General features: G+C 47.3%; 1 protein-coding gene across 12 annotated transcripts in view; it reads right to left on the reverse strand.

The window, feature by feature from the left end:
• SPECC1 (sperm antigen with calponin homology and coiled-coil domains 1) overlaps positions 1–14,988 on the reverse strand; it is a 291,359-nt gene that overhangs the window by 218,368 nt on the left and 58,003 nt on the right. For 11 of the 12 annotated variants that reach the window (XM_080681002.1, XM_080681006.1, XM_080681007.1 and 8 more), the window contains one exon: positions 8,648–8,817. In XM_080681002.1, the coding sequence (XP_080537128.1) occupies positions 8,648–8,794 (147 nt within the window). In that variant the 5' untranslated portion in view covers positions 8,795–8,817. Of the gene's footprint in view, positions 1–8,647; positions 8,818–14,988 lie in introns of those variants that run through there. The other variant, XM_080681008.1, reaches the window with a different exon arrangement.

Raw genomic sequence — 14,988 nt, forward strand, 5'->3', positions numbered from 1 at the left:
TGGAACTGGAGAGCATTATGCTAAGTGAAATAAGCCAGAGAAAGATAAGTATCACATGATCTCACTCATTTGTGGGATATAATGAACAACATAAACTGATGAACAAAAACAGTTCCAGAGACAGAGAAACATCAATCAGACCCTCAAACCTCGGAGGGAAGGTAGGGGAGGGTGGGGTTAAGGGGGAGAGATCAACCAAAGGACTTGTATGCATGCATATGGGCCTAACCAATGGACACAGACAACAGGGGTGTGAGGGCATAATTGGGGGCTGGGGGGTAATGGGGAAGAAGGACACATATGTAATACCTTAATCAATAAAGAAATTTTAAAAAAGAAAGCCCACTGTATGGGAGAACATATTTGCAAATGTTATCACTGATAAAGGTTTAATCTCCAACATCTACAGGAACTTATACAACTTAATAAAAGGAAGATAAATGATCCAATAAAAAAATGGGCAACGGACCTAAATAGAATCTTTTCGAAAGAAGACAGAAGGAAGGCCAAGAGACATATGAAAACATGCTCAAAGTCACTAATTATCCGAGAGATGCAAATCAAAACGACAATGCGGTACCATCTCACACCTGTCAGAATGGCAATCTCAACAAATCAATGAACGACAAGTGCTGGTGAGGATGCGGAGAAAAAGGAACCCTGGTGCACTGCTGGTGGGAATGCAGATTGGTGCAGCCACTGTGGAGAACAGTATGGAGTTTCCTCAAAAAACTGAAAATGGAACTCCCATTTGACCCTGTGATCCCACTTCTAGGAATATATCCCAAGAAACCAGAAACACCAATCAGAAAGGATATATGCACCCCTATGTTCATAGCAACACAATTCACCATAGCTAAGATTTGGAAACAGCCTAAATGCCCATCAGCAGATGAGTGGATTAAAAAACTGTGGCACATCTACACAATGGAATACTATGCCGCTGCTATAAAAAAGAAGGAATTCTTACCATTTTCAGCAGCATGGATGGACCTGGGGAGCATTATGTTAAGTGAAATAAGCCAGGCAATGAAAGAAAAATACCACATGATCTCACTCATTTATGGAAAATAAAGAACATTATAACCTGATGAACAAAAGGATAGATACAGAGGCAGTAAAGCACCAAACAGACTGTCAAATTACAGCGGGAAGGCTGGGGAGTGTTGGGGAGGTGGGGAAAGAGATCAACCAAAGGACTTGTATGCATGCATATAAGCGCAACCAATGGACACAAGACACTGGCGGGGTGGGATGAGGGCATGCGACAGGGGATAGGGGATGCGGGGGAAGGTCAATGGGGGGAAAAAAGGAGATATATGTACTACTATATGTAATACTTTAAACAATTAAAAAAAAACATTAAAAAGTTCTAAAAAAGCAAATTACAGACCAATATCCCTCATGAATAAAAAAAAAAAATTACTGAAGAGGGATCATTCTAGAACAGTGATTTTTCAAACCGTTTGCAGCAAGAATTTTTAAAACATGCACTACCTGACTATTTAGTCACGGGCACTGACCTCTTTTCCCTTACATTGTCAAATAAAAGGTGACAACAGCCAGCACAACAATAGCCATCCAGTGTGAATGAATCAAATTTATATCTATTTTTTGTCAGATCAGCAAAAAATATCTTTTTTGGTGTGCCACAGAATTCTGTGTGTGCCACAAGATGAAAAAGGATGGAAATCCCTTTTCTAAAACCCCAGAGACAGGGAGATGAATACGAATATACCTGACACCTGGAGAAAACAGTATGGGAAAGCCTTCAATCAGCAGAGACATGGTGTCGGCAGCCCCGCCCACTGCACTGTTCGAAAGGCCCTGCTCCATCCTCCTCCACTGGCTTCAGGGTCATTCACTGAGAATTAGGGTTTAAAGATTTTCATGATTTAAAAAAACATTTTCCACTTTGCATTGTTTACATTTCAGGGAGCCACACACCCCCAGAGTAGCTTGAAAGAGAAGAAATGCTAAGACCAGCTGCCAGTGAGGTGGTGAGACAAGCTGACAACCGTTTGGGAAAACTGGCCAAGTCCACTGACGCTGAGCATTTGCACCCTAGGATGCAGCCATCCTGTCCTGGGCCTGTTCCCGAGAGAAGTGAGGACACAGTTCATCAAAAGAATGTTCAGCCCAGCGGGCGAGGCTCAGGGGTCGAGCAGCAACCTATGAACCAGGAGGTAAAGTTCGATTCCTGGTCAGGGCACATGCCCGAGTTATAGGCTTGACCCCCAGGGGTACTGCAGGAGGCAGCTGATCAATGATTCTCTCTCACCATTGATGTTTCTCTCTCTCTTTCTCTCGTGCCCTCTCTCTCTTCCTTCCTCTCTGAAATCAATAAAGATATATATATTTTAAAAAAGAATGTTCATAGCAGCTTTATTTGTAACAGCCAAAACTAGAAAAAAACAAATGTTCTTCAACAGGAGTAGAAACTATAGGCAATTTTTAAAAATCATGAATATACCAATGAATGGATGATCTCAAAAACATCATCCTACGTGAAAGAAACCAGACACAGAGGACTATATACATCTGATTCCGTTCATAGGAAGTTAAGAATTGGCAAAAGTAAGTGATGGGGACAAAAGGAAAACAGAGGTTACCTCTAGGGCCGTGGTCGGCAAACTGCGGCTCGCGAGCCACATGCGGCTCTTTGGCCCCTTGAGTGTGGCTCTTCCACAAAATACCACGGCCTGGGCGAGTCTATTTTGAAGAAGTGGCGTTAGAAGAAGTTTAAATTTAAAAAATTTGGCTCTCAAAAGAAATTTCAATCGTTGTACTGTTGATATTTGGCTCTGTTGACTACTGAGTTTGCCAACCACTGCTCTAGGGAGTTACTGAGCTGAAGGAAGCTTCTGGTGCTCAGATGTTCTACATCTCGACTGAGTGGGATCACAGAGACACAGACACAGTCAACCGTCAATGAGCTGTGAGCTGAGTCTAAGATGAAGGAACTTTATGTTCTTTATGGTAAGCATGCTATGCCTCCATTAAAAAGAAAAAGAAAATTGGGAGGGGGGATTATAATTTGGGCAAAGCTTTGGTTCCACCTCTGGAAAGGCTAGTCTATTTTTTTTTCCATTTTCCCCGATTGTTATTTTAAAATGTTTTACTGTGGCAAAATATACCTAACATAAAATGTACCATTTTAACCATTTTAAACGTGAGCTCGGTGGCATTAAGTACATTCACAGCGTCTGCCCCCTGGTGGTTAGTGCATGTCATCTCCAGAACGTTGTCGTCATCCCAAACTGAAATTCTACTCATTAAACAGTAACTCCCCATCGCCTGCTTTCTCGGAGGAAAGATGATGAAAGTCTTAGTATTAGTCAAGCAATCTTGGTCAAAATCTTTAACAAATTATTAATTAAAAAAACAAATTGCTACCCCAGCTGGTTTGGCTCAGTGGATAGACTGTCAACCTGCGGACTAAAGGGCCCAGGTTCTATTCTGGTCAAGGGCACGTGTCTGGGTTACGGGCTCATCCCCTGTGCGGGGCGTGCAGGAGGCAGCCAATCAATGATTCTCTCTCAACACTGATGTTTCTCTCTCTCTCTCCCTCTCCCTTCCTCTCTGAAATCAGTAAACATATATTTTAAAAAATAATAAACAAATTGCTAACACTGAAAGGATGGTTTGCATGCACTTAAAGATTTTCACAATTTAAAAAAATTGTGGAGAAAATTGTGTTTATATTCGCAGTTTACTAGCTGTGAACATAAACACATCTTCTGGCCCACTTTGTGACTCTAGTTTAACAACAGGCCCCAAATGGCCTTGGGGTTGACACAGAAGCCACTCGGTGGCCGTCTAGGAACGCGGAATCACTTTTCTGTTCCCCATTTCAGAGTAACTGGGGTTGTTGCACCCAAGCTCTCCAGCCTCTCAAAGTGCCCATCAGGTCACCAGTGTAATTTGTATATGACAACAGTGCATGGTGTCAGAAACCTCTTCTCAATAGAAAAAAAAACAGCTGCTACTCACTCTGCCCAGAAGCATGCCCAGGTACCTCCCTAGGTCCCCATACAAAACCTATTCTGAATTTGGGCTTTGAAACTCCCCAGACCACACACCAAATAAAAGAAGGGAAATCACTGTAGTTAAGGGAATTTTAATGCAAATGATGTGCACTTGGTTCTGCTTTCCTCTACCTGATTCTCTGACATCACTAAAGTCAGTAAATGTCACACAGAGAAGTGGAAGAATCAGATTCGTACTTTTATCATCTCTCCTCCTCGCAAAAGCCCAGGGAGCAGAGGGTCAGTCTGTAAATCCAACAAACGAGAGGGCAGCGGACAGCGGGGCCAGGGGTGAAGTTGCCTCTGCAACCCGCAGCCTCCGCCCATGTTGGGCCAGAGGGCAGGTCGCCTCACCCCTCCTCCGCGGGAGGTGAAAGGACAGGCAGGGCGAAGAGGCGGAGTACCGGAGCCCAGGCAGTGGGGACTGTATTGTCAGCACATCTGACCACGGTAAGTGAGGCAGGCTGCTGGCTACGGCGCGTCTCCTCACTGTGCAGGGGAGTGAGCATGCGCAGCCGCAAAGCCGCTCCAGGGAGCGGCTCTTTCCCCTGCACCTCCCACGGGAATCCCACTGGAGAAAGATTTGCTGCTCGAAGCTTTTCCAGGAAGCGGGACATAAAGGCGAAAGCAATTCTCCGCGTCCTCCCAAGCAAAAGCTACCTGTCCTTTGTCACTATCTCTTGGACGCAGGGCAGATATGGAGAGCTCCTAGTCTCAGCTACTGATTCTGGATCTTGCCCGGTTCCTGGCTGCATTTTGGCTTTGTTTCCTGGTCCCTGAAAGCAGCCACGTGAGATTTTTGGTTTGTGACAGGCGGTCCGGCAGGGATGCGCTTTGGTACGTTTGGTAAGTACTTTCACCAACTGGCTGATCGTTAAGCTGCCAAGCACCACCCAGGAAAGCTTACAAAAGGAAAAACGTGTAAATAGCTCACGGATGAAAGGAACTAAAAATTCTTTCAATTCCACAGAGGTCATGGGAGAAATCCAGAACTCTAAAATCGTCACACAGAACTTAGTCCAGTCTTTACAGGCAGATGCCATGTGATGGTTGAAGCACTTCTCAAACTTGGCACGCCTCAGAATGTGGGAGGCTCATGAAGTGCACGCTGCTGCCTGGACCCTGACCCCAATCTGCCACCACCACCTCCATTTCTGATCCCCTGGACCTCGGTGGAGCCTGGGCACTTACATTTCTACGTTTCCTGGTGATGCTGATGCTGTGGTCTGGGAAGCACTTTGAGAACCAATGTTTAGAGCAGCAGCGTCGACGGAAATACAGTACGAGCCACAGGCATAGTTGTATACTGTCTGGCAGCCACAATATAAAAGTACTGTGACTGCTGGACAAAATTAATGTTAAGAATAGATTTTCTTAACCCAATACATTCAAAATATTATCAATCAATGTAAAGTATACTGGTAAGGCATCTGACTTGTTTTTGTACTAACTCTTCCAAGTCTGGTGACTTTACACTTGGAGCACATCTGGGTTTTGACTAGCCACATCCCAAGGGCTCAACTGCAGCATGTGGCTTGTGGGTACTGCCCTGGGCATGTGGGGTTAGAACACGCCCCAAGAAAGACTGCACAAGACTGACAGGGTGCCCAAGATGTGTAAGGAACATGCCTAAACTATACGACTCTGCTCTCTGGGCACTGGGGCCCTGACCCCTGCCCACAGGGGCCTGGGCAGGCTCAGTACATGCCTAGCCAAGCAGACCTTTCCCTATTTTTTTTTCTTAGTTTTCTTTAAAGCAAATCAGAAGTAAGTAAATAAGCAGGCAGGTCTTCCAAGGAATGTGAGAGGCTTGGGCCTGGTGGCATCCCCGCTCGCACCACGCTCTGAAGACCGGACGCCAGCAGGTGACACAGAAGCAGAGGCAAATGGAAAGGAGTGACAGAGAGTCTTGGGTGTTCCAGGCCCCGGTCCCAGCCTCTCTGAGCTCCAGTCTGTCCCTCTGTCCTGTCCACAGTGACATGGGAGCCTTAGGGTCTGTTCACTCTATTTCTTTCCAGCCAGAGCTGGCTCAAGTCAATGTTTTGTCATTTGAGCGGCCAGACTGAGGTGGCCTGCTCACCTCAGCGCACTCCTGGCGCTTCCCCTCCGGGCACTGGGCTTGACTAGCATGAGCGAGGCCTCCCCCATCCCTGGGCCACGCTCCCCCTGCTTCTCTCACTCCCTTCAGGGGGCAGCATTTGAAGTAGGAGATTTCATTCCACTTTGGTGAATTTGTTTTCGTTTTCCTGGTTTTGATCAAAGACATATCTATATACCTGCTTACTAAGAGCAGCTAGAGTGAGATGTTCGGTGCACCCTCCGCTTCCCAGCAGGTCTTCATAGTCAACGCTGGGGCGCAGTCTCCGAGCTTGAGCTTTCCTGTCTATCGCCATGTCCTTTTTCCCTGCGTGGGCAGGGGAGCGCCCTCTTCCCCGCTCCTTCCCTCGGCCCTGTCGCTCTCCTCCACAGACCCAGGCTTGCAGGTGCTGAGGCGCAGAAATGGGAGCAGCCAGTCTCTAACAGGAGGATCTGCTTTTCCCTGGCATTTCCCTGCAGAACAAGTTTCCAAAATGCTCACCCATCAACGGCAGAAGCGGCCAACATTTCTTTGTCCTCAGGGAACACTCCTGAGCTTCCAGAAGCTCCACTGGTCTGTCATTGGGGAAATGTATGCTTTTATTTGAAATTTAAATCAAAGATGTCTCCCAAGTATGCTACAGGTGAAAGATCATACAGACAAAAGTCACGGAAATAATGGCTGAATCCAGGATCACAGTAATAAACGACTTTGGTGTGGAACCCTCAGAGCACAGGACAGCTGCCAACCTCCCGAAGGTTCACAGACAGAAGGGCAGAGTCAGGACCCCATCTGCCTGGTCTGAGCCCCTCCTCCTGCCTGACATCCCCCATCCTGCCACGCCGGGGCCTGGCAGGCGGACCTGGCCTGCAGGTAGCAGATGCTTTTCTAAGCCTGAGGGACAGAGCTGCATGCAGCCATGGAGATGGCCACTTGGAGCAGGGGTGTGGGACACACGGAGCAGGGGTGTGGGACACGCGGAGCAGGGGTGTGGGACACGTGGAGCAGGGGTGTGAGGCAGTAGGAGCCGTGGCGGTGAGGAGGGAGCTGTACAGTGTGGAGGGATGATGTCTGATAGGGACCTTTGAACACAGACTTAAAGGAGAATGATGGGGAGGCTGCTCAGAGGGAGGAAATGGGCAGAGAGCAGTGAACCCACTGCAGCAGGAATAAGCCGGGCTCATCAGAGGGACTGCCACTGAGCCCAGAGAGCCCAAGGCCACATCAGGGAGCCAGGGCAGGAGGAGGGCGATGGCTTCAAGCCGGAATGGGGCATGTTTCCAGGGCAGTACTGACTACTCTGAATGAATGGAGAGAGCCCTCGAGGGTTCCAAGCAGAGAAGTGGCATGATTCACGAGTTAAAAGGACCAATGGCTTCTGTTGAGGATGAATGATGGGCGCAAAGACAAAGCAGAGAGGTCATTGGGAAGCCCATGGAGGGAAGGCAGTGACATGACCAGGTGGTCCCAGCGGAGGTAAGGGGAGTTGATGGAGTTGGCATCTATTTTTAAGGTAGAAGTTTTGGCATCTTGCTGATGAACTATGGGACGTGAGAAGTGTTCAAAAATGATGCTGTGGGCTCTGGCCTGGGCAGCCGAAAGGATGGGGTTGCTATTAACTCCACTGGGGAGATTCAGAAGCAGGCTAGGGGAGGCGTGAGCCCTGGAGGGGGAGGCCTCAAGATGCGGTTTTGGACATGTTACATTCGGAGTACCTTTCAGGCATCCAACAGGCAAGGTCACAAAGGCAGTTGGAGGGGTCCTGGTTGGAGACACAAATATGGACGTCAAGAATACATGGGACCCGCAGACACCACAGCCTACCCTAGGCCGTATCGCATGTCAGCACCCAGGGAGCATCCCAGGTCCTTCCGCACAGTCAAGCTGAGGCATATGCGGATGGCACTGTGGATCATTTCATTATAAACTAGCTCCCTCTTATAGCTAGAATATTACATTAATTTTTCAAAAATGTGTGTGTAGGTAGGTTATACAACCTGACTTCATCGCAGGGTAGTAAAGGAGGTGTTGGGTGTGGCACAGTAACTAGAAAAGAGCTAAGGCCCAAGGACTGTGCCCTGGGCCACCCAATATTTGAGACCAGGGCAGGGGGAGTCGGCAGGGAGACTCCTGCGCCCGAGGAAGGAGGCAACTGAGAAAAGAAGACATTCCCAGACGCGGGGCCTAATCAACAGTGTTGACTCTGCTGATTGTCAAGTAAGACAAGGATGGAGACTGGCCCTGGATCACCAGATCATTAGTGATCCTGACCCCATCTGGTGGGTGCTAGGGCAGAGCTCTGCCTGGACAGTCCATTAATCCAGGACAGGGGACCTGACTTCTGGGAAACATCTGGCAGATCTCTGTCTCCATCCCAAGTGCCCCTGCTACAAGGCCTTTGCTCTGCTCCTTTATGTTCCCCCGGGCCCTCCCTGGAGGCCTTGCTCCAGCCCTGGAGGCCACTAGCTTTACTCCCTGCCCCTCCCATCCCTTGAGCAGACACTGGACACCCAGCCCTCACCCTGTGCGTCTCGGGCTATACCTTGCTGAGCTGGGACTCACACGCCAACGAGGTTGAAGACTTAGAACTCTTCATGCCAGAGGAGGCTGCGGCAAGGGGCCGTGCGCGGTCACTCCCATGGCTCCCCACTTTGGTGACTGGACTCCAGGGCTTGGCTGTGCTCCTCATGTTTGTCGAGTGGGTGTGTCTCTCTGTGGAAGAGCAGAAGAGAACAACATGTGTCTACTGAGTGATATCACCGAGCTTTACCCCTATACCACACCCACCCTGTTATCATGAAGAGCCAGTGCCTATGACTGGGCTGCAGATGGTTCTACTACTAAGAAGATGCCCTTGCACTGGGCTAATTTTTGCAACTTCACAACAACTGTTACCAAACTATAAAGATGTGCAATATTATTGACTAGAGGCCTGGTGCACGAAATTTGTGCACTTTGGGGGGTCCCTTCAGCCTGGCCTGCACCCTCTCACAGTCCGGGAGCCCTGGGGGGATGTCTGACTGACGGCTTAGTGGGCCTAAGCCATCAATTGGACATCCTTAGCATTGCCACGGAGGCGGGAGAGGCTCCCACCACCTTAGCGCTGCCACAGAGAGGCTCCTGCCACCGCCACTGCGCTCGCCAGTCGTGAGCCTGGCTTCTGGCTGAGCGGCGCTACCCCTGTGGGAGCGCACTGACCACCAGGGGGCAGCTCCTGTGTTGAGCGTCTGCCCCCTGGTGGTGTGCATGTCATAGTAATCAGTCGTTCCGCAGTTCGGTTGATTTGCATATTAGCCTTTTATTATATAGGATGTTCTGACATTATTTCTCAGCATATGATGGCTTCTTCTCAGGCAGGGACACCTTCTACAATATTACTATACATACCCATACACTATCTATGTGCATCTATTTTCCCATGTAAAACAGGTCAGCTTGAGTCAAGACACACTGTGTCCATAAGCCTTGAAGCTTTAGAGCTGGCAATGGCACAACCTACCTCATTTTTAAATAGGCATAAGTAAATTACCGTATTTTTCCGTGTATAAGACACCTCCCCTGCCCCCCACTTTTCCAACCCAAAATTAAGAAATCAATATTTTAAACATTTTGCTGGGTTTCCTCTTAAGGCCTTCTTCTTTTTTGGCATCTTAAGGAGTTGTTCTTCCTGTTTTCTCCACTGTCTGTCCAATCATACACTCAGTGGGAGGAGGTCCAAATTGTCTCTCTGAAGCTCTATTTCCATGCTCTTTTGCATAGCTGATTACATTCAGTTTGAATTTTGCAGAGTAAGACCATCGCTTACCGGTATTTATCTTTTTATTTTTTGACATCTTTATGGGCTCAAAACACTCCAGTCCCTGTTGCATCTGCGCACTCTCCACCTCCACCTCCAATTACGGCATCAGCTGACGTCAGTACAATAAGGCTCGTGATTGGAGGAAGCCTGTTTGACAAGGTATGGGCAGCCATGCACCCGCACAGCTCCCTCCTTGGCTGACTTCTGTGTATAAGACGCCCCTCAATTTTCAGTCTAACAGTTTTAAAAAAATATAGCATCTTATACACAGAAAAATACAGTATTTGAAAATTAGATTTCACAGAAGCACAGCTTTTTTCTTCTTTTGGACAGAAATAGGTATCATTTAAAAATTAATAGAGCATATTTTAACTGGTCAGACCTGACATTATAGGACAGAGTTACTGCTCTAAAATGTTTTATGAAAGTAAAATTGGTCTAAGTAGCAACATGCAGTTAGATCTCTGGGGAAAGCCCACATACAAAGACAAGGAAGCAGTGTGTGTGGTCATTCCGGAATGAGGTGTGGCCACACCTCTTACCCTCCCTGAGCCTGTTCCTTCCACCAGAAGCACAATAAAATGGAACCAATGCCCTGTAGGTCTCATGCAGCTCCAGCCCTAACTCTGCCTGTCCCCATGGACTCCAATGACCAGGAGTGGGAGACAAAACACCAAAACCAGATAAAGCTCTAGCCTTTCAAAGAAACAAACTGAAAATGCACTTTAAAATACATCAATAGCCCGACTGGCATGGCTCAGTTGTTGAGCATCAACCTAGGAACCAGGAGGTCAAGGTTCGATTCCCAGTCAGGACACATGCCTGGGTTGCTGGCTTGATCCCCAATAGAGTGTGTGCAGGAGGCAGATGATCAGTGATTCTCTCTCATTGATGTTTCTCTCTCTCCCTCTCCCTTCCTTTCTAAAATCAATACAAATATATTAAAAAAAATACATCAATAGGTGTCATGGCTGGTGTTTCTCAGTGGTTAGAGGGTCAGCCCATGCACCACAGGGTCAGGGTTTCAATTCCTGAACAAGGGCACGCACCTGGGTTGGAGGTTCAATCCCCAGCCTGGGTCAGGATGTATACGGGAGGCAACCAATCTATGTGTCTCTCTCACATTGATGTTTCTCTCACCCCCTCCCTCCCTCCCTTCCACTCTCTCTAAAAATCAATGGATACCCTTGGGTGAGGATTAACTAACTAAAATCTCTATATATAAAAGCCTAAGTGACCAGCCGACTAGCCGGTAGCTGTGATGTGCACTGACCACCAGGGGGCAGATGCTCAATGTAGGAGTGGAAACCACAGGCATGGAAACATGGAACAGACTGATGAATCTCAGAGGGAAGGGGAGAGAGGGGAGAGTGGGAAGAGATTAACCGAAGATCTTATATGCATACTAGAGGCCCAGTGCACAGATTTGTGCACCAGTGGGGTCCCTTGGCCTGGCCTGTGCCCTCTCGCAATCCGGGACCCCTCGAGGGATGTAGGAGAGCCCATTTCGGCTTGATCCCCACAGGCCAGGCCGAGGGACCCCACTGGTGCATGGATCCGTGCACCAGGCCTCTAGTAAAATAAAATACACCAATAGGTGACAGATAATCCCAATGGCCACACTCACAGGACCTGGGGGGTCTAAGTAACTGCCCCTGAGGGATGATGGGTGGTGTTAAGCAGCCCTTGGCCTCTTCTCCATCACCGCATCCAGGACCTTCTGTTAGCATCTAAGAGGAAAACAGCAGATGGCCTCCCAGCCTAGCTCAGGCTATGTCCTCCTCCTGTTCTTGTCTACTTATCCTGGCCAGCAGGGACCATCTCCACTGATAGAGTCTCTCAGCCAGGGCTACCAGGGTTTTGTTTTGTTTTGTTTTGTTTTCACATCAAAGCAATTCAGTATATTTCCTGACACTTGGTTGAAATAAGGGCATCAGTCAATCCATACAGAATGGCAGGGAAGCATAGTAGAGGTAGCAATTTGGGGTGGTTATGAAATAGAACAGTTAGAAGAGTAAGATACAGAACCATTCATGACACTCAGAAGCTTGCACTGAAAATCTAGCCAATTTCTCCATTGGCACTATTTTCTAGTAAAAAGTCATCACAATTTTAAAAAAGTTCCAAAAAATAACAGTTCCAAAGATACCCTAGGCCAGTGGTTGGCAAACTCATTAGTCAATAGAGCCAAATATCAACAGTACAACAATTGAAATTTCTTTTGAGAGCCAAATTTTTTAAACTTAAACTTCTTCTAATGCCACTTTTTCAAAATAGACTCGCCCAGGCCGTGGTATTTTGTGGAAGAGCCACACTCAAGGGGCCAAAGAGCCGCATGTGGCTCGCGAGCCACAGTTTGCTGACCACTGCCCTAGGCTATGTTATAACAAGCTGTAACATAGTATCCTAAAAATTTACAGTTGGTTCCTGTTTTATAAGACACTAGAGGCCCGGTGCATGGATTCATGCACCAATGGGGTCCCTCAGCCTGGCCTGTGCCCTCTCACAATGTGGGACCCCTTGGGGGATGTCGGGCTGCCGCCTGCTGCTCCTGCCTGCTGCTCCCACTCATCCCAGCCCTACTGCACCTGCCATGGGCTCGCGCCCAGTCAGTCCCAATTGGGAGAGGCTCGCACCATCTCAGTGGTGCTCGCCATCTGTGAGCCCTGCATCTAGTGCCTGTTGGTCAGCTGAGCAGCACTCCCACTGTGGGAGTGCACTGACCACCAGGGGGCAGTTTCTGCATCAAGTGTCTGCCCCCGGGTTGTCAGTGCACGTCATAGCGACAGGTTGACCAGTTGTTCGGTCGCTTAGGCTTTTATATATATAGATTCTAGAGCCAGTTTTCTATTTCAATATATAAAAACATTAGTGCTTGATTTCACAGGTGTCCATTTTTTTAACTAAAATATTGCTAATTTTAGAAACTATTTTTGAAATAGCAGTGAAGAGTATAGGACAAGCATATGTTGTATAATAGACAATGTTTTTGTTTTTTTTCTTTTGTTTTTTTTCTTTTATTTTATTATTGACAGTATTACAGATGTCTCCCATTCCTTTCCCCCTTACCACCTCCCACCCAGCCCCTTCCCACCCACCCCCAGGTCCTCACCACCCTACTATTCGTGTCCATGGGCTATGCATATAAATATATAAGTTCTTTTTTTAATGAGAAAGTAACTGAGTTTGAATCCAAATGATTTTGAAGTTTTCCTTTGAGTTCCATTGGCTCATAAAAGGTATCTTTGTGCTTCCAGATCCAAGTCCATATTATGTTCTCTCCCCTCCATTTATTTTCCTTCTACCCATGTCTTTTCTCTTCCTGTGATTACAATTCTTATTTGAGTTTCCATCATGTCATTCCATATTGGAGGGTTTGTCTCTTCCTTTACATATTGAAACCATTCATTACACATTTGCAAAAATATTCTTCCTTGGACACTGTTTCTATCACATTATCCCTTCGGTCAAGAGCTTCAGTCTTGTTGGGACCCATATATTAGTGGTTCATTCACTTATCTGTTCATTCAACAAATTTTACTGAATGTTTACCTCGTGCTAGGCACTGTTCTATACACGGAGGATACAATAGTGAATAAAACAAAGAAAATCCTTGCTCTTATGAAGCTTATATTTACTAACTAGAATCCAATGGACCCTTCATTCTCTACTAACTATCCTATACAATAAAAGACTAATAGGCAAATCAACCAAACAGCAGAATGACCAGCCGCTATGATGCGCACTGACCACCATGGGGCAGACGCTCAACGCAGGAGCTGCCCCCTGGTGGTCAGTGTGCTCCCACAGAGGGAGCACCACTCAGCCAGAAGCCGGGCTCGTGGCTGGCGAGTGCAGTGGCGGGAGCCTCTCCTGCCTCCATGCAGCACTAAGGACCCCTTAGGGGATGTCTGCCACCACCAGCAGGCTGCCAGAGGGCACAGGCCAGGCTGAGGGGACTGCCCCCCCCCCCCAGTACATGAATGTCGTGCACCGGGCCTCTAGTGTCTAATAAGACTTTGCCAACCTTCCCTTTTCCTGTTCTTTCCATGTCTCCCAGTTCCTTCCTCACCAAGCAGCAGTTGAGTTACTCTCCAACACAGGTTCTCTGAGCCCAGTAGACTCTGCTTTCTTACTCCATTCTTGCTCTCCAACAATGTTCTCATTCTCCCACAGGGGTGTGTACCTTTGCTGGTCTTCACACTTGGGATACCCTCTCTCCTCTCATTCTCCAAATTTTGGCTCAAATAGCACAATGAGTACTTCCCTCTCTAACAGTTCCTTCTGAGGTCTTCCCTGTACTGTTCTCATTTACACTTAATGGCGAACCCCTTTAAGTATTCGTGAGCTGTTTCATAGGGCTTCACTTGCTGCCTCCAGCTGAAGAGATAAATACAAATACTCCAAGCTCTGAATGGGTCAGTGAGGCAGAGCAAAGCGAGTCCTGGGCCAGCAGCGGGTGATCTTGTTTCTCTCCGGCTGTCATTGACCACCAGCATGTCACTGTGAGCACCTGGAGCACATCACAGCTGCATCAGACTCCGTTATCTCCCTCCCTGAAAGGAGGAGGTTTGACCAGTAACATGGGTAGTCTATCAACCTCCCTTGCCATTCTTCAATTCTATTACTTTTGATTCTGCAATAATGATTTTTTAATAGCAGCATTCTTTTTTTTAATAAATCTTTATTGTTCAGATTATTACAGGTGTTCCTCTTTTTTTCCCCCCATAGCTCCCCTCCACCTGATTCCCCACCCCACCCCATGCCCTTACCCCTCGCCACTGTCTTCATCCATAGGTATAAGATTTTTGTCCAATCTCTTCCTGCACCCCTCACACCCCCTTCCCCCTGAGAATTGTCAGTCCACTCCCTTTCTATGTCCCTGATTCTATTATATTCACCAGTCCATTCTGTTCTTCAGATTTTTTATTCACTTGATTTTTAGATTCACTTGTTGGTAGGTATGTATTTGATGTCATTTTGTTGTTCATAATTTTTATCTTTACCTTTTTCTTCTTCTTCCTCTTCTTAAAGAATACCCTTCAGCATTTCATGTAATCCTGGTTTGGTGGTAATGAACTCCT

The sequence above is a fragment of the Plecotus auritus genome (assembly GCF_963455305.1).
Source record: "Plecotus auritus genome assembly, chromosome: 7".
Classification (NCBI taxonomy): Eukaryota; Metazoa; Chordata; class Mammalia; order Chiroptera; family Vespertilionidae; genus Plecotus; species Plecotus auritus.